Genomic DNA, 20,228 nt, shown 5'->3' with positions numbered 1-20,228 from the left:
GACCATGTCTAGTTCTACCACCTCTGCTTCTCGCTGTCCTGCTCACAGCTGGGGCCAGTGGTACCCAGCAGTGGTACCCAGCAGTGGTACCCAGCGGTGGGTACCCAGCGGTGGGTACCAGTCTCCCTTCACAACATTTCTCAGGACCGACATCCCTCTCTATTTAAGATGACACAGTGCAGGCGACAGGTCTCAGGCACAGAGCACATCAGTGAGGAGAAAGTGGCACTACCAGGATTGAGCTGGCCTGTCTAGAGCAAGAGGTTCTGCTGCCCTGGCCTTCCTTGGCCTGACCCAGGAGATCTTCGGATGGCTCTCATGACCCTGCACAGTGGTGCTACCGCTTTCGCACTTCCAAGAGACATTTGGCCAGTAGTGATACAGAAAACACCACCATCTAAACAGTCTTAACCAATCACAGGAGAGAAGTCTGAAGGGCCAGCGGCAGCTCCAGACTCCAGGAGATGTCCTAACATGGCCAGTAGGCGGCTCCCCTGGGCAGAGCTCCAGGATGTTAACCTTTCTGGTCACACCACAGGCCCTGGCATGAACCTTGAGGAAATCAACACGGACTTCCAAAGTAGAGTCTGTGCGGGTAACAGGTCTGGTCAGATGGGGGCAGCTGCACAGGTCAGCCTGCAGAGGTCATGAGTCACGGAGGCTCTTGTTGGTCTGTGGTCTTCGGGCAGGTTCCCTGGGAGCTCAGTGGGCCCTTGCTGTCGGGTTTAGAGAGGCCGCAGGGTGTCGTTACTAACCAGGATAGATCTTGAACCCACCTGTTCCTGCAACCGAGGCCCTGGGAGAGCGACTTCCGTGAGCAGTCACCCAGGCCTATCCCCCAAAGGCAGGTCTTACCAACACCAAGACTGTAGCAAGTTTGGAAGCTGCCTCTGAAGGCCGCTGTTTAATGGAACTGTCATGCTTTTGAGGTCACACATGCCCCACTACCTCTAAATCAGTAATTCCGAGCTATGGGATGACTTCTCCTGGGGCAGGTCTTCAAGCATCAGACACAGCACGTTCACGATCTCATAGTACAGCTCCTGAAGCCTGGAGAGCAGAGGAGGAGCAGGGACCTGAGGACAAAGCAGGGTCCATGCCATGCTGTCCCCACATACCGCATACTGGCACCCGTGCAGTCACGGAACCCACGGGGTCTGTGCAGGATCAGGAGAGAAGTAAGACTACAGGTAGGTCGGAACCCTGCATCTGTCCCTCTGCCCGGGGTCCCCAACATAAGCTAACTCATCCGTCTCATGTAGCATGTCCACAACAATCCCCTGCACTCTGCAAGCAGGGATGGTATGCTGGTGCCTAAACAGTACCTGGCCTGTACTTGGACCCAAAATGGGCATTCCCTGGTTCTCTCCTTTCCAGTCAGTTCCCCTAGTCTCTGAAGTTTCCAGAGGGATTTCATAGAGAGGTCAGGCTTCTGATGTTCTGCTCTTGCTCAGAGTCCACAGTAGCTTCCTAGTGTCCACAGCTCCTCAGCTGCCAGCCAAAACCCCAGTTAGCTGGCAATGAGGATAGACCTGAGTCGGGTCTCATGCAGCTGGCCCAGTGGCTCCATGTGTGGCACTTGTTCAAAGCTACAAGGAAGAGGGCAGCAGAGCCAAGCTAGGACCCTCTGCACTTGACTTAGCACCTCCTGCACACATATTTGCTGCTCCCTGGAAAGTATTAGTGAGCAGAGGCCTGAAGGGACATCCGGTTACAAACGAGAGAGAGAGAGAGAGAGAGAGAGAGAGAGAGAGAGAGAGAGAGAGAGAGAGAGAGAGGGAGAGGGAGAGGGAGAGGGAGAGGGAGAGGGAGGGGGAGGGGGAGGGGGAGGAGGGGGAGGGGAGGAGGGGGAGGAGGAGGAGGGAGGGAGGGGAGAGGGAGAGAGAGAGAGAGAGAGAGTTGGGAGGGCCAGCAGAGCAGAACCCCTTCCAACACAGACCCATGCACACAGCAGCCCAAGCACCCAGGCATACATGGGATCCTGCACTCTCAGGGAGGGCCTCTGTGTACCCACCCACCACACACCTTGGTTACCAACCCTTCCATCTTCTGGGGTCTACAATATGCCCTGGCATTGAAGAAGCCATGGGGACCAGTCACTCACTTCTTGAGAGTATTGTCCTGGTTGTCCAGAGTGGACAAGTAGACATCGACGAAGGGGAGGCTAGTGCCAAAATCATCCAGGACCATGGGATCCGTGTGCCGTAGGGTCTTCTTGAATTCCTCCACCAGCTCCGTGAAGTTCTTGCCACCGGTTTTCTAGAGAGGAAAGCAATGAGAGACCCAGGACAAGAGCAGCCAAGCTACAGAGACCTGATAACCCTTGTAGACCCCAAGAGTCCCAAGTTCGTCCTGACCACTGAGCCCAGAGCCTGTAAGAACGAAACAGTCTCATGGACCACCATCCCTGGTGTGAGGCCAAAGGTCTAAAGGAACAAGAGAATGTCTAAGGGTGATTCTGTGTGGCCTCCTCCAACCCTAAACAAACCTTGGGCACTGAGAGACTGGCAGGTCTACCTCAGAAAAGAGACACTCTGACAGATGAAGGCCCCAGCAGGGCCCCTAAGTTAGACCAAGAGCATCAGACAGAAAAGAAGAGTGCAGTCTACAAGGTGGTGCCATGCTTGGCTGATTCTTGACATTGTGCTTACTCTTGTCCTGATTCAAGGAACATGGGAGGAGGGGAGATATGAGATTGAGTGACACCCTGGCCGAGCGTCCCATGCTCACCTACCCAGTGGCCTGAGCTGCCTGATACCAGAGGAACCTCAGTGAGAAGCTCCAGCACGAAGGACCCCACAGTGGGGAGCCATCCACAAAGGATCCACATTGTTCCGCGAAATACACACACAGAAAGAAAGGCAGGGCTCTCGTGGCTGCAGGGGAAGAGGCCTGCCTTACCTAAAACCACACGTGCCTGAGACCACCTGACGTCTACTTGAGTGCAAAGCCCTTCCTCCTAGCCAATCCTCTGTCCGGTGCGGCCACCTACCTGGGTGGTTATCAGCCTGTTGACCTCCTCCTGCTGGCGCCTCAGGATCACTTGCTTCTCCTCCAGAAGAGTCACGTGCCTCTCCACCATCAGCTCCCGCTGGAACTTTTTGATGGAGTCCTAGCAAGCAGAACAGACAAGTCAAGACCACTGTGTCTCGTCTGCAGCTTTTCGTTCCCAGCCTTTCTCTGCCTAGCTTGCCCTGAACCCCACTGCCGGTCCCATCATGAGGTGGTGAACTCAGGGAGAAGAGGCGCACATGAGAGGGGTCACCTGGCTACCCCCACATCACTTCATAAGAAAGACACGAGTTCAGTGTGTCCCAGACACCTGGCCCATACCTCTACCTGCCATACCTAACCTGAGCAATGCACATGCACACACGCGCGCGAGCACACACACACACACACACACTCTACAGGCACAGACTCACCTCCGTGTGCATGATCATCACACCTACAAACATGTTGAGGAAGATGAAGGAAGCAAGCAGGATAAAGAGGATGGTGAATGCCCGGCTAATAGTAAACTTCCTCTCGTCCAGCTGTTCCTGCAGGTTTGTCCAGCCATCAACCTGGTCAGGCAAGGCAAGGTATACTGAGCACCAAGACCCAGCAGCGCAGGTTTCCATGTCACCTGTGCCAGAGGAGCGCCAGACCCACTGAGGTGGCTGCCAACTCCATCTCCACATCAGTCCTTGGCCCCTCCCCATCCACTGGCTGTCAGCTATACATAGAAATGTAAGAGCCGGGCGGTGGTGGTGCACACCTTTAATCCCAGCACTTGGGAGGTAGAGGCAGGCGGATCTCTGTGAGTTCGAGGCCAGCCTGGTCTACAGAGCTAGTTTCAGGACAGGCTCCAACGCTACAGAGAAACCTTGTGTCGAAAAAGAAACAAAAAAGAAAAGAAAGAAAGAAAAAGAAAAAAGAAATGCAGGGTGCCACTAGTTGGAAGCCAATGTGCTTAAGAGAATCTCTTATCTCAAGATCTCCCATTTTCTCCTAAAATGTACTATCTATTTCCAGGTCCATCCTTGGAAAAAATAAAAGCAAAACAATTTTTAAAAAATGCCATTCTTTATATAATTCAAAAGTCTAGACTTTGAGACTTGGGCTTTGCTTATTCTGGGTGAATTTGTGACAGCTTGTTTTTTTAAAAAAATAATTGTATGTTGTGGGCTTCATTTATAACAAGGTTAATCCAAATTAAGTATCGTTTGAGAATTCTAGCAAGTTTTATTACCCTGTGCAACCCACGGAGCGATTTATAAAATCACGGAATTAGAGACAGAAATGGAGCCCACTGGCCTACGACTGCCCCAGCAGGGAACCCCAGCTTCCTGTGCCCACTAATAAGCACCTGAAAGTGGGGAAGGCCCCACAAGAGGCCCAACATGTCTACACGCTCACACTTCCTAGACAGTCCCTCTCCAGGCTCCGCCCTCACCACAGTCCCCAAACACAGTACCGTAGCCAGACTGAAGAGTGTGAAGAAAGCTGAAGCCAGGTTCCCCCAGTTATTCAGGTCGCCCCTCTCCACAACGCCAAACAGGCAGAATCCCAGAATAGCGAAGATGTACATGAGAACGAAGAGCAGAGTCAGCACGGAGGCCACCGTGTAGACCGTCTGCCCCACAGCAGTGATGAGTGTCTGCAAGGCAGGGATATTGCAGCTGGACAGCAGCGCCTGGCGAAGCCAGATCACAGAGGTCCAGCCTCCCCAGTCCACAGGGGCCCTCAGGGCCTGGGGCCATGCCTGGCACGTGGTAGATGTTCAGTAAGTATCAATTGAATGAATGATCAGAATTGTGCCCAGACAGAGGGTTGTACCAGTCTCAGGATGTGGCGTCTACCCTGTGTCACGGGTGGACTGTACACAGTCTCAGGACTGGGTCACCTCTCCATCAGCCCCAGTGACCTCTCTACTTGAACCCATCCTGAATCTGCGGTCATCCCTGGATATTGTATTTGTGCTTCTCTGCTGAGAGCCAGCCCCAAATGTCCTTTCCCCCAGGTCCAGGAGGAATAGGGACACTGTCATATACCTGAGGATAGAGAGGGCTAAGAGAAAAATGTCTCCCCGTTCTTTCTGGACCTCACCTTACAGGTATCTTATGACCTTCATCTTCATCCTATAAAATGGCTAACTTCCTGTCCTCCCTTCCTTTGTCTGTCCCTGGAGTGCTCCATATATTTATTGTGCACTTACCATGCCCTGAGATGTGCACTGAGTGTGTGCTTTATAACTGTTGACCTATTAAGAATGCTTGTTTTCACAAACAGTAGTGGTTTGGATAAGGACGGCCCCATAGCCTCATATGTTTGAATGTTCAGTCACCAGGGAGTGGCACTATTTGAAAGGATTAGAAAGATTAGGAGGTGTGGTATTGGTGGATGTGTTACTGGGGGTGAGCTTTGAGGTTTCAAAAGCCCATGCTAGACCCAGTCTCTCTTTCTGCCTAAAGATCAGGATGTAGCAGCTCTCAGTTACTTCTCCAGCACCATGACTGCCTGTTGCCATGCTCCTCCCATAATGACGACAGACTAATCCTCTGACACTGTAAGTGAGCCCCCAATTAAATGCTTTCTTTTATAAGAGTTGCCTTGGCCATGGTGTCTCGTCCCAGCAATAGAACATTGACTAAGACACAGACATAATTTCAAGGTGGCTGGTATCAGAATGACGCATCAGAGACTCTGAGAACCAGTTTGTTCTGGTCACAATACAATGGTAGAGTGAGGAATGAGCCCTAAACTCTTCTCCGATGCCACACCTCCAACCATCAATGGCCCTGAGCACAGTGACTCTTAAGACTGGTTTAACACTAGGAAGGCAGCTAGGAGCTGAACACTGAAGAGAGAGGAGAGGACAATGGGAATTCTGGGAGGTGGAAAAAGGTCATCTCAGAGAAACACGCTACCCTAAATTCCCCTGGGGAATAAGAGCAGTGTTTGCAGATTCATTTGGAAAGAATTGAGTCTTGACGATGGCCTGTCTCCCTGCTAGGCGGAGATGGAACTTTCTCAAGCTATTATAAATTGCCTCCCACAGGCTCATGTACTTGGGCTCGATAATCAGCTGATTGGCTTTTTGGAAGTGGCAGCTGGATCCTGAGGTCACTGGCATCATCAAGGGATTATGACCTGATAGAGTCACAGTATCATAGTATGGGGGAGCTGGAAATGGAGCATAGTTGAGGGCAGTAACGCATTGGTGGCTCACCCTTGAGGCTGCTGCCCTGAACCATTCCTGTACTCCGCTCTCTGCTTCCCGTCTGCCATGAGGTCAGTGCCTCCGCCACACACTGGACAACTGAGGTCAGCGCCTCTACCACACACTGGACAACTGAGGTCAGTACCTCTGCGACACACTGGACAACTGAGGTCAGTACCTCTGCACACACACTGGACAACTGAGGTCAGTACCTCTGCCACACACTGGACAACTGAGGTCATTACCTCTGCCACACACTGGACAACTGAGGTCAGTACCTCTGCACACACTGGACAACTGAGGTCAGTACATCTGCACACACTGGACAACTGAGGTCAGTACCTCTGCACACACTGGACAACTGAGGTCATTACCTCTGCACACACTGAACAAGTGAGGTCATTACCTCTGCACACACTGGACAACTGAGGTCAGTACCTCTGCCACACACTGGACAACTGAGGTCAGTACCTCTGCACACACTGGACAACTGAGGTCAGTACATCTGCACACACTGGACAACTGAGGTCAGTACCTCTGCACACACTGGACAACTGAGGTCATTACCTCTGCACACACTGAACAAGTGAGGTCATTACCTCTGCACACACTGGACAACTGAGGTCAGTACCTCTGCCACACACTGGACAACTGAGGTCAGTACCTCTGCACACACTGGACAACTGAGGTCAGTACATCTGCACACACTGGACAACTGAGGTCAGTACCTCTGCACACACACTGGACAACTGAGGTCAGTACCTCCGCCACACACTGGACAACTGAGGTCAGTACCTCTGCCACATTCTCGCCAACAGAACAAAGGCACAATTAAATCATGAATTAAAACTACAGAGGGCAGAGGAAACCCTGAGTGGAGAGGTGGGAAAATGGGGTGCTGTTGACTGGCACAGCCAAGTCAAGAATCGCAGAGCCTCAGACTAGAGCAAGAATGGCAGAGCCTCCCCCTCGGCATGAAGCTCAGAGGCAAGGCAAAGCCTCCCTTTGATCCCAGTGTGGCTCTTGACAGTGCATGTGGAAAATGTCCGCTGTAGCTTTCTGCCCATTCCTGGGATGTTTGTAGACTCAAAACTGCTTGCTTATGGAGACTGCTCCTATGGGGTTAGTGAGACCTGTGCCCTTGATCAGCTGTGTGACCTGCTTCCTTGTTTATCTGTGTGCAATCACCCTGCTGCCCTGTTCGTCTCTATAGCATCCACATGCCAAGCTTCAGGTGGGAAGCTGAGTTTTCTCCATCCAAGTGCACAGTACACTGACTCCTGCTTACCCGTCTGTGTGTCTGTCTGTTCGTCTGTGTGTCTGTCTGCGTCGTCTGTGCTTCCCTCACTGGCTGCCTTTCACACGGTGCAAATGGCTGTGAGCTGTGTGCCAGAACCCACCAAGGTTTGGGCAGCTTTGACCATGGCCTGCCATTTTTTTTTTCTTTTTTGATGGGGAAGGTCTCCTTTTTTTGATAGGGGCACTCTGGGAGCTTCATTCCCACCATCTTCCTGAGTTGCCAAAGTCTTGGAACATTCTTCAGAACATTTCAGAACAGGCCTCAGGCTCATGTCTCAGCCTCAACCCATCCTACAGGCAGGCATCCTCAGCCCATGTTTGCCCAGGGACCTGGTCTCCAGGAAGAGGCTCGCGTTTGGGTCTGTAGTCTTTGTCTAGTAGGGTGTGTCTGGGCCCTAAATGTGAGCTCTCCCCATGGCATACACCCATAGACACTCATTCCTTACACCCATGTAATCACGTGCCTGTGTGTGCATATGTGTGTGTCCAGGCCTCACTCCTCTCCAGTTCCAGGCCGGTGTCTGTATTTCCTGTTCATACTTCCTTGTCTTTCACCATGAACTGTTTTCTTCCCCTGATGTGGGATGCCCCTCTGTATGCTATGAATATGTTTTATTACCACTGGTTAATAAAGAAGCTGCTTTGGCCTATGGCAGGGCAGAACAGAGCTAGGTGGGAAAACTAAACTGAATGCTGGGAGAAAAATGGCAGAGTCAGGAAGACATCATGTAGTTGTCCAAGAAGCAAGATGTGAGGTAACAAACCATGAGCCTCATGGTAAAATATAAAATAATAGGAATGGGTTAACTTAAGATGTAAGACCTAGCTAGGAACACATCTGAGCCGTTGGCTGAACAGTGTTGTAATTAATGTAGTTTCTGTGTGCTTGCTCAGGTCTGGGTAGTCAGGAAACAAAAGTGCAATCTCCATTTACATTCTTCTTGAGTGACTAGCCTCTCTGAGGATGCTAACAACGTTGACCATCTGAAGGGCATTTGCCTCAGTTTCTTTGCTACTACTTGATTTCTCCAGGCTGCCTCCTCAGTGTGGATTTTCCTGGCCTGGCCATTGCTTGGTTCTGTATTTGCTGTTCTCTTTCACTTTGCCTCCTCTCTGAGCGATCTTTTGTTTTCTTGATTTTTTTGAGACAGGGTTTCTCTGTGTGGCCCTGGCTGTTCTGGAACTCACTTTGTAGACCAGGCTGACCTCGAATTCACAGAGATCAGACTGCTTCTGCCTCCTGAGTGCTGGGATTAAAGGCGTGTGCTACCACACGCAACTAGGCATTATCTCACACCAACACTCCCTTCCCCCCACAGCCACGCAGGCACGCACGGGTGCACACACAGGAGGCACATACCCTGATGCCTCTACTGTAGGAGATAAGCTTCAGGATTCGCAGAGACTGTATCCCATCAGCAATGTTGAGGTTTTTGTAAAGTTGTCCTTTGATCTTTCGGAGGGTATAGGGTATCGAAATGATAAAGATAATGACCACATCCAGTAGGTTATAGCCATCGCTCCAGTATTTAATGGGGTCCACATAGACCTTCATGAGGAACTCACAGATGTAGATGGAGACAAAGAGAATCTCTGAGATCTGCAGGGGTCACAGGGGTCAGAGATCAAAACAATGCAGAGCCCCATAATCCTGGCCCTCTCCCTGCTGAGACCACCCAGCCAGGTGTGGAAAACCCCAGACAGAGCCCCCAGCTCTCTTACTGAGCCTGAATCCCTTCCCCATCTGCTCTTCCTTGCCTGTGGCACTAAGCCTAGGGCTGCTAGGTTTCCCCTAGACGCAAGGCATGACTACCTCGTAGCTGAGCAGCTGGCCGCAAATGGCTCTATATATAGTTCCTGGTCAATACTCAACTGAGCAAACCTCCTGACATAACTCTTCCCCAAGAGAAAGTCACAAGGGTTTTCTGGCCATCCTGAATATATACACTTTTAAGTATACAAATATATAGTTATATTTAATCCATTACCTTCATCATACATACTCAAAAATCAGTCAACTAAAATCCCATTTTTAAAGGACATCATTCTGCATTTTTCCCACGTTTACACTGTGAATCAATCTCCTCCGAATGTCTCTCCCTTGCCTACAACTCCAATGGCTCTACGATTGCCTAGGGGTCCTTATTAATCTGTATGGTGTGTTCCGGGTTGTGTGTGTGTGTCTGTGTGTGTAGGTGTGTGTGCTAGCACGTGTTTGCTATTGCCTACTTGTGGAGGTCAGAGGACAACTCTCAAGAATCTGGTTCTTTCATTCTACCTTGTTGAAGCAAAGTCCCCCCCTGTTTCCGCGGCACTGCAAACTCCAGGCTAACCCGGGAGTTCCAGCCAAAGTCTCCCCTCTCCACCTCCCATCTTGGAGTAGGAATATTGGAATTATATATGTACTCACCTGTACCTGATTTGAGGAGAGAGAGAGAGAGAGTTGGGGGGCACAGTGAGCATGTGGTTGTCCAAGGACAACTTGTGGGAGTCTGTTCTCTCTTCTGCCATGGAAGACTGCACTTGGGTCTTTGGGCTCAGCAGCAGCAGACTTCATCCAGCGACATACACTGTTTGGGTGGTAGTGGGCAGCGTGGTTTGGTTTTCAAGTAACTATGAATAGGGTTGTTCCCCTGATTTCTTCCTCAGCGTCTTTGTTCTTGGTTGACAGAAGGCTTCTGATTTTCATATGTTAGTTTTGTATGCTCTGCCATTGTTTTCTGGTGGTTTTGGGATCTCTTATGTGTGGCATCATCATCTGCAATCAGAGACCCCGACTCTTTCTTCCCTGTTGGATCTATCTGCTTCTCTTATCTTACCGCTCCAGCTAAGATGGCCAACAACACAGCAATCAGGTGCTTTTAGTGGGAATCCTTTCCATTTTCCCCAAGTTCCACTGTTGGCTGTAGGATTTTCACGCGGAACCTTTGTGTCAACACGGGCTCCTTCTATGCCTGTCTTTTTGAACCTTTTTTCACAAAGGAATTTGGGATTTTATCGGAAGTTTTTTCTGCTTCTGTTGAGATCACATGATTTCTGCCCTTGAGTCCATCGGTACCTGCTGAACCACCCCTCGTTACCTACGTGTGTAACTAGCACGGTGAGGGATCTTGCTGTGTTCTTAGGTTTGGGTTGCAAATCTCAGAGGGAACTGTTTTGTGTCTATGTTCATTGGGGAGACTGTTCTTTGTTTCTCTCTTATAAGTGTATCTGGGTAACCGTGGCTTCCTAAAAAGTCACTAATGACTCTGCTCCCCTGGTGTTGGAGGCTTGACAAACTGACCCTTCTCCAAAGGACCGATAGGATTCATCAGTAAATCCTCTGGACCTGGACGTTTTCAGTCAGGAAATTTTTATTATTGCTTCAATCTCATTGTTTGTTGCAGAACCAATAAAAGGATTTATCTCAGGGAAATCATGCGATTATATTTTAATTTTTAAAATATCTTTAACATTTTTAAAAATGCCTCTTAACTACTTGCATGTTTGTTCTTTAGTGTGAAAAAAACCTATTTTTAATCTAAATGAAGAAAAGGTGTTTTTTTCTTTCTCAATTTCTCAAAGCATTGATGAATCTAGCTAGATGGTCTGCCTGTTTAAAGATGGCTTGTCATGGGGACACTAACAGATCTGTAGTGTAGCCTAAAACTTAGAAATGAAAATACTCGTACTAATTCCTTTGAATGGTAAATATACATGCGCAATCTTTAGTTTCTAATATTTATCACAGCGTTTTGGTCATCTGTGCTTACCAGTATGTGATGTTCAATAAAAGATCATTTTCACTGTCAAAAAAAGAAGTATCTAGAAATTTATTCATTTTATTTTAGATTTTCCAATTTAGCGAACCATATATATATATATATATATATATATATTTTTTTTTTTTTTTTTTTTTTTTTTTTTTTTTGGTTTTTCGAGACAGGGTTTCTCTGTGGTTTTTGGAGCCTGTCCTGGAACTAGCTCTTGTAGACCAGGCTGGTCTCGAACTCACAGAGATCCGCCTGCCTCTGCCTCCCGAGTGCTGGGATTAAAGGCGTGCGCCACCACCGCCCGGCTGAACCATATGTTTTTAAGGTATATCTAATTATATCTAATTACTTTCTGCATTGTGACGGCCCCCTTTTCCTCTCTATTTTACTATGTGGGGCCCTCTTTCTCTGGTCTGACCCTACAGGTTTTCCAAACTTGTTTATCTTTTCAAAGAAGCAACTCTTTGATACTCTCTCTTGTTTTAATCATTTTTATTTCACTAATTTCCATTCTGATCATAATTATTTCTTCCATTTGCTAATTTTAGGTTTGGTTTGTTGCTTTTCCAGCGCCCTGAGTTGTGTTAGTAATTTGTTTGGAACCTAATTTCTCTTGTCATTGTAAAAGGGTTTGTGTGTGTGTGTGTGTTTGTGTGGTGTGTGTGTGTTTCATAGCCAAGGCAGCTAGGAGAGTCAAGGGGAGATCTTTCTGGAGTTGGTTCTCTCCTTCCACCATTCTCTGGATTCCAGGGATTGAACTCTGGTTTCCAGGCTCATGGGTCAAGCACCTTTACCTCATAAGACATCTCACCAGCCCGCCCAATTTTGAAAGGCAGACACTTACAGCCATGACCTCCCTCTTAGGACTTTTTCACGTATTCCCTAGGTCTGCCGTGCTATGTTTTCCTTTTCATTTGCTCTAGGAATGCTCTTATCTCCTGATTTCTTCGAGTGCCCATTCATTGAGAACTCATTGACTCCATGGGTTTCCCTTGCTCTGGCTTTGTAGTTTTATTTTCCATTGTGATCAGATAAAATACAGGCAATTATTTCAACTTTCCTGGTTTTGTTGTTTGTTTGTTTGTTTGTTTTGAGACAGGGTTTCCCTGTTTAGTCCTTGCTGTCCTGGAACTCACTTTGTAGACCAGGATAGCCTCAAACTCACAGAGGTTCACCTGCCTTTGCTCCCAAGTGCTGGTATTAAGGGCATGTGTCACCACAGCCTGGCATCCTATTATTTATTAAAACTTGGCTCTTTATAATAGAAACCTATATCTATATTCCCAGAATAATTTAGTATTTACCATAAAATTCCTTAACCCACATTTTTTTAATGCCTTGCATATTATCTGGTAAGGACTCCAAGTGCTGTGAGATGGATCAATGGTTAGAACACTTGCAGAGGACCCAAGTTAATTCCCTAGCATCCACACCAGGTGGCTCAAGATTGCCAATCACTCCAGAGGCAGAGGATCTAACACTATCTTTTGGACTCCATAGGTATCAGCACACACCCATACATACTCACACACACATACAGAGAGAGAGAGAGAGAGAGAAACAATTTTTTAATCCATGTAGCATGACTGAAGAACATTCCAGTCTGCATTTTGTAGCATGCCCTTCCTCTCCTCCCTGTTTCTGCATTTTGTAGCATGCTCTTCCTCTCCTCCCTGTTTCCTGGCAGTGGACAGTTGGTTCCTTGAATACATTCAGGTTTACTCTAAACAAGGTTGCAGGTGCTCCTTTTCATAGCAGGCACATAGTTCTGCTGGTTTCTTGTTGATACTCAATGGCCAGACTCAGTGCTTCTCCAGAGCTGAAGTGGATGACATGCTATCATTTCTAATTTATCAGCTGGAACACTTTATAGAAATAGCATGCATGGTGGCACACCTGAAATCCCAACACTTGGGAGGCTGCAGCAGAAGGGTAATGAGTTTGGAGCCAACCTGGGCTGCAGAGCATGGACTTGTCTCCAAACGAACAATCAGAAACTGCAGAAGGAGTGGCCTCACAGTAGATGACCCCTTAAGGTTAGGGTTCATGTCAGAAATGCCAGTAAAGCTTGACTCTCCGTAATTTCCTTTTCAAGAGGAATACTTAGTCCCTTGCCTCCTTGGCCGCACTTCAATTTTTGAGGATTTTCTAACCATAGTACTTATTATCCTTATGCCTCACTTTGTCTCATCTGTGGCCAGCAGAAGTATCCCCAAATTATCTTCTGCATCCTTTTGCAAATAAACTCTGACAGCTTTCTTACAGGGAAGATGACAAGATCCAGGATAAGCTGTTTCTCTAAGCTCTGGTTCCAACATCTCATCATAGATACCAAGAATGTGTCGGTCTGTTTTCTAGCCATTGGTGGGGAAGATAAAACGCCCCTGCTGTTAATGCTGATATTCCCAAAGCAAGCACAGAACCACGGACTTTGAATTCAACGGTGTCTACACATCTCTATCTCCCTATTCCACGAGCATCCTCATTTTCAGTAGCATGGGGTGGTCCCAGCATCAGAATGCTGAAGCAAAAGGAACCCAAGTTTGGGTCTGCCTAGGCTACACACAAAATCTTGCTATAAACAAACAGATAAATACCATAAACAGACAACACGGAAAATGGAAGAAAAGAAAGAAAATGTAAGCCATCCTGGGTGGAAGATGTAAGCTGCTCGTGGAGTGCTCGCCTACTATGTCTGAGCACACCCTTTACCCTGAAAAAAAAACAGAAAAAAATCCACAATAGCCCATGTGCTGTATCACAGATTCCAGTGTCTCAGAATAACACTACCGTGTGCATCACAACTAAGGCAATGGTTAAACATGGGTCCGCATGGTAAGACCCTGTTGCTGAAGACAGCACACGCTTTCAGAAGAGAGAGGATGACAGATAAGGAACAGGTCATAAAGAAGTCGTCTCAAACCAACCAGGAAATGCTCTCCCTGCTGGCCAGCTCTCGGAGGGCCGGACCATGTTACAGGCACTTACTGAGTAATTACACGCTAACTGGACCTAGTGCGCCATCGAAAAATTTGAAAGATATGACATTTTGCTAGAGGCATCAAGGGAAGGATATGGAGAAAATTGGAGGGGGAAAGGAAGATAGATGTGATCACATTTTATTGTATGTATGTATGAAATTCTCAAAAAAATAAAATAAAATAATTTTAAAAATAAGCACACAATTTTTTTTTGTTTTTGTTTTTTGTTTTTCGAGACAGGGTTTCTCTGTGGTTTTGGAGCCTGTCCTGGAACTAGCTCTTGTAGACCAGGCTGGTCTCGAACTCACAGAGATCCGCCTGCCTCTGCCTCCCAAGTGCTGGGATTAAAGGCATGCGCCCGGCTATAAGCACACAATTTTGCCAGGCAGTGGTGGCACACGCCTTTAATCCCAGCACTCAGAAGGCAGAGGCAGGAGAATCTCTGTGAGTTAGAGGCCAGCCTGGTCTACAGAGTGAGTTCTAGGACAGCCACGGCTACACAGAGAAACCCTGTCTAAAAAAACAAACAAAAATAAAGTTTTAAAACTTTTTGTAATGGCTCTCATCTTTCAGTCCTGCTGTCGCCTTAGGATCAAAGAACATATTCATTATAGGCTATGTTTTTCCTGTGAAATAACAGTCAGCATTACTTCTACAAACAACTATACCTGCCATGTTCATCACCAAAGCAACGAAGCGATCCTTCTTCAGCCTTTTGGCTGGCTGCGACTTTTTCTTAAGGGCGGGCAGGGAAGCACACACCATGTTTCTGAACATCAATGAGTCTGGAACCTTTTTAGAAAGCTTGAGACCCCTCCATTCACATTCTTGGTTCGCATTTTCTTTCCTGAGGAAGTTGCACGTGTCACCCCACTCTCCGTGGGCAGAGAGCACAGCCATGGAGAAATGTCATGGCAATTGGCCTCTTCATTAGCTGGACTCCCTACACTTCGAAGCTCAATCGTTTCTCTCCAGCGCCCTAGCGTTTGCTGGGTTGAGTTCATATTCTTGGGTATGCTATGTACACCCTTTTGACATACAGATTTTGAGGTTATTTTTCTTGGGTTTAGATTTTAGCATTCTGACCCCTGGACATTTGAAACTCAAGAGTTCCCACCGTCCCTACCCAGGCACTGCCCCTCAACGCCAGTACTTAGCACTTTCTGAGTATTTCTCATCACTTCCATTCATAATGAAATTTTTAATTCCTCAGTTTAACTCAGGCTGTATTTAGATGTTTGCTCTATTTTAGCCTTTGTTTTCTAAATGATTTTGTTTGATTTCTAGTTGTTTCCTAAGTTTTGAAACTTTGTTTCCGTTCCTTCCTATACCTGCAGAGTCTTCCTGAACATTCCTTTGCTCCAGGGTTGGATGCCTTCCTGTTTATCTGATTTTGTAGACTTATCTTTACAGTGGGGTTTCACACCTCTATGATCTGATTCTTTGTTCTGTTTTCTTATGATAATGTGATATTTTACCTTCACCCTTTCCTATTGTGCTTTTCCTCCTAAATTCGTTTCCTAACCTTGAAGAACTATGCTTCTAACTCCATTCAACTTTTGTCCTAAAGTACACCACTTCATTTTAGGAACTGTTTGAATCCTATTTCCTTCTGTTTTATCTAACCCTATTTTTTTTTAATCTGTCTCCAGCCTGCTAGATCTTACGCCCATTCTCCTAAGTGCACAGTCTTTTGGAGGGAGCCCGTCTTGGTCAGTTCTGCAAACTCCTCGGTTTTGGGTTGTTCTAGCCCCTTCAGAGATGACTGAGAACTTTCTGTGCTCACTACTGGTGTGGGCAGCACAATTCTTGCTTTGGATGGTTACCCTCACCTCAGCTCAGCACAGTTGCCCTCTAGTGCCCCTCTGCTTCCTCCTCATAGGGACTGGTACTAATGGTTGGGAAAGCTGCCCATGAGTCTCGGAGATGAAATCTAGTTCCTCTGTTTATAAATAAGACAGACTTCAGGGAGGTTGTCCAGTCACATCACCGCTGCTGCTTCTTCCACTCTCTGATGCTACTGCAGAGGTCAAAGGTCTTTTAAACCATTTCTATAGAAAAGTTCTAGCAGCAAAATGCCCATGAAATATTTTAACCTTTTCAGAAATAAAACAGACAACGTAGACTAAAAGCATTGACGTGCCCACCTCAAAGAGTCGGAACATCCTATAATGTATGTTGTAGTCGGTCTCCAAGACCATGAAGGCGGCATTGGTGGTGATAGCGGTAATCATGAGCACCCGGAAGAAAGAGCTCTTGAGGACCTTCCTGAAGAACTTCTGACATTCCACGTCCTTCCTCCTGTCAGAGGGGCAAGCAAGAGGTGTGGTTACCGCAGACGGCTTGGTTCCCGCTCAATGCACCCCTCTTAGGGGTTGTTTTCCCCACACCGTAAAAAGAAACATACAGAGGCCCTGCGACACATGGTCAGAACAGCCTGTCCCCAGCCTCTACCCGGACTTCTGAGAAACAACAGTCACCACTTCTCAGACCCAGGAAACACTATCTCCACTTACTTGACAAACCGTCCCCAGGTGACTGCTGTCAGTAAACACCAGGGAAGCAGGAACATATCTCAGAGGAAAAACTGATAATGGGTAAGCACACGCACCCACGCCCACGCCCGTGCACAAACAATCTATGATGAAAAGTCAAACATTCTCACAGAAAGGGGACACACATCCAATCATGACAGTACAAATGGAATCGGGGATACAAAGTAACACCTTCATGCTTTTTCCCAGAATTTCAGTCCAAATTTCCATGTGACAGTGAAGGCCGGCAAGGGGGAAAACCCACACTGGTCAGCTTAATTTGATAAAAAACAAAACAAAACCCAGAACTGTTCTCCTCCCCCAAACTCTAGTCCAAAAGAACACAACCTGCAATGTACGTGGTGATTTAGTCCAACACGTTTCTCCCAGGGTATTTATAGTGATGAGAACATGGAAATGATTTTAAAATCTAACAGAAAGGACTGGTTACTGGCTGGCGAGATGGTCCAGGAGATAAACGCACTTGCTGCCATGCCCAACAACCTGAGCTCAACCCCCAGGGCCCACATGGTAGATCCCAAAAGCTGTCCTCTAAGCTCCACAAAGGTGTCGGGGCACACACATGCCCCTACATATATATATATATATTTTTTTTAGTTTTAAAAGACTGGTTAAGTAAACTAAGGATATCATACCATGAAATACTGAAGTATTTCTACATGTTTTATCACGGCTTAGAAAAATGATTGATGATCTGGTGGAGAACAGAGCACAAAAGCAAGATGAAAACACACTCATCTCAAAAGATTTCATCCATGTACAAGTAAGGAGGGCACCAAGAGCGATGGCAGCCACATCCCAGCAGTGCCTGCAGGAGCAGAGCGGCCACAGGCATTCTTTTTTTTTTTTTTTTTTTTTTTTTGGTTTTTTCGAGACAGGGTTTCTCTGTAGCTTTGGAGCCTGTCCTGGAACTAGCTCTGTAGACCAGGCTGGTCTGGAACTCACAGAGATCCGCCTGCCTCTGCCTCCCAAGTGCTGGGATTAAAGGCGTGCGCCACCATCGCCCGGCTCAGGCATTCTTTTTCCTGTTCGGTCACACTCATCTGCACTTTAAAAGTTTTCTTAAAGAGTAGTGTGCTTTACTATCTGTAGCAAATGAATACATTCTTACACACACACGAGAGAGAGAGAGAGAGAGAGAGAGAGAGAGAGAGAGAGAGAGAGAGAGAGAAGAGAGAGAGAGAGAGAGAGAGAGAGAGAGAGAGACAGAGAGAGAGAGAGGCAGGACGACATGGTGAGAGGAGCTGAAGCCCCCTTGGCCTCTGTGGGCACCACACGTGCAGGTGATGGCAGGTGGTGCACATACACACTGGCACTCACGAAAAACACACAGAAAAAAACAACAAAAAGAACACAGACTATTATTGTGGAGTATTACTTTAATGATGTAAAGATGTGCTGCATTTGTTCATGCTGTACTTGTTTAATTACGTTTAAAAATGTGTTGCTGTTTCACCCTTGCCTGCCTAAGGCACCTGATTGGTCTCATAAAAAGCTGAACGGCCAATAGCTAGGCAGTAGAGGGATGGGCAGGGCTGGTGGGCAGAGCGAATAAGTAGGAGAAAGAGAGAGGTGAGAGGAGGGAGAAAAAGAGGGAGATGCCCAGGACCAGCCAGGCAGGCAGCCCCCAGCTAGCCAGACACTGAGTAAGACATACATAGGGAAAGAAAGGTAAACAGCCCTGAGGTGCAAAGGTAGGTAAAGAGAAACAAGTTAGTTTGAGGTATAAGAGCTACTGGGACAAGCACAAGCTGAGGCCGAGCATTTGTAACTAATAACAAGTCTCCATGCCATGATTTGGGAGCTGGTTGGTAGCCTAAAAGAAAGACTGCTACATTTGGCATTCCATTGTGGGGCCCAATTTTCCACACAGGACCTGAGAAAGCTGGAAAAACAAAACAAAAATGGATATGGCTCCTTTAAGAGGCTCTGCAGTCAGATGTCTCTGCCGTTTCTATAGTTTAGAAGTGGCTTGCACTGTACTTCCTGTTTACTCAGGTAATATTATCTCCTTCTGGGGTCTTTGATGGAGTTGAAAACTCAATCGTTAAAGTACTCCTTAGTTATGATTAAAGATAAATTAGGTACAAAACTTTGGACTCATCAAGATAGGATAAATAGGGCTGGAGAGATGGCTCAGTGGTTAAGAGCACTGCCTGCTCATCTAAAGGTCCTGAGTTCAATTCCCAGCAACCACATGGTGGCTAACAACCATCTGTAATGAGATCTGGTGCCCTCTTCTGGCCTGCAAGCATGAATGTAGGCAGAATACTGTACACAATAAATACATAAATCTTTAAAAAAAATAGAATAAATGGAGTATTTTCTCTGAATTTGCCAAATACAAATGGATTAGATATTGTAAATGTAATTCTCACTTGATAATTGTTCTTATTGTATATCGTTTTACATTTAAAACCTTTTTATTTAGACAAAAGGGGGAAATGTTGTGGAATATTACCTTAACAATGTAAAGGTGTGTCACATTTGTTCATGCTGTATTTGTTTAACGGTGTAAAGATGTGTTGGTTTGCCTTTTAAGGCATCTGATTGATCTAATATAAAGCTGAACAGCCAACGGTTAGGCAGTAGAGAGATAGGTGGGGCTGGCAGGCAGAGAGAACAAGTAGGAGGAGGAATCTAGGCTCCGGAGGAGAAGGAAGGAGAGAACAAGGGAGAAAGAGAGACCTGGGACATAGAGAATGAAAGAAAGGTAAAAAGCCGCAATGCAAATTGTAGATGAAGAGAAACAGGTTAAATTAAATTATAACAGCTGGTGGGACATGACTAAGTTACAGCTGAGCATTCATAACTAATAATAATTCATAACCAAGAAAGCCTGCTACAGACTATATACCTTATAATCTATAATAAAATATGTAATTTGATTTGAAATAGGTCTTGTAGAAAAAGAAAGGGGGAAAAGCCTTCAAATTATCTAATACTTTAATAAATACGGAGTCTAATTCAAACTCCAGGTGAACAGCAAATGTACCAGCCTCACCCTCCAGAGAAACCAGCATGTCTGAGACAAGCTCTTCTCCCTTGGGATGCAGACAAGTCCTTATAGAAGAGGCTAGGAGAGTTCATGTGCCTGTCCCCACACTGCCCTTTCCACATTTTCTAACCATGGAGGTAAAGGATACTTACTTAAACTTCTTCAATCTTGCATACAATGCCTCTGATGCAGTGCCAAACAGTGAGCTAGACATAACCCTTACAGGGTTGTGGTGAAAGTATTGGGACATTTCCCAAATTTTCTACTTTTATCCCTTGCTTTTATCATATAACCAAAAATCCTCTGCCTAAGGATTTCCTCGGCACCTGGATTCTAAGAAGCAGCAAGAGGGACCCTGGAAAGGGTTCTCTGCTCTATGAGGTCACTCTTAGGCATTCCGGCAGTTAGTAGCCTGAGAAGAAGGCCTGTGGGCTCATC

At 46.8% G+C, this 20,228-nt stretch overlaps 1 protein-coding gene across 1 annotated transcript; it reads right to left on the bottom strand.

Moving 5' to 3' along the window:
- Positions 1-950: 950 nt before the first annotated feature.
- Catsper3 (cation channel sperm associated 3) lies at positions 951-20,040 on the bottom strand. Its single transcript, XM_057787079.1, has 8 exons — positions 19,943-20,040; positions 16,385-16,538; positions 8,865-9,104; positions 4,460-4,642; positions 3,426-3,566; positions 2,993-3,112; positions 2,105-2,259; positions 951-1,050 (listed from the first exon to the last, which is right to left on the bottom strand). The coding sequence occupies exons 1-8, from the start codon at positions 20,038-20,040 to the stop codon at positions 951-953; spliced, it is 1,191 nt and encodes a 396-aa protein (XP_057643062.1).
- Between the last annotated feature and the right edge of the window lie 188 nt (positions 20,041-20,228).

Source organism: Chionomys nivalis, chromosome 13, assembly GCF_950005125.1.
Source record: "Chionomys nivalis chromosome 13, mChiNiv1.1, whole genome shotgun sequence".
In the NCBI taxonomy this organism is placed as follows: Eukaryota; Metazoa; Chordata; class Mammalia; order Rodentia; family Cricetidae; genus Chionomys; species Chionomys nivalis.
The sequence above is the reverse complement of the archived record's forward strand: the minus strand, read 5'-3'. Positions and strand labels throughout refer to the sequence as shown.

What these genes read in the sequence shown, in the direction of transcription:
- Catsper3 (XM_057787079.1), bottom strand. Translation starts at nt 20,040, where the DNA reads ATGTCCCAATACTTTCACCACAACCCTGTAAGGGTTATGTCTAGCTCA. An exon ending in TGATGATCATGCACACGGAG is followed by an intron (nt 3,113 to 3,425) that starts GTGAGTCTGTGC and finishes TCTGCTTGCTAG; the next exon opens with GACTCCATCAAAAAGTTCCA. An exon ending in CAGGACAATACTCTCAAGAA is followed by an intron (nt 1,051 to 2,104) that starts GTGAGTGACTGG and finishes TCTGCTCTCCAG; the next exon opens with GCTTCAGGAGCTGTACTATG.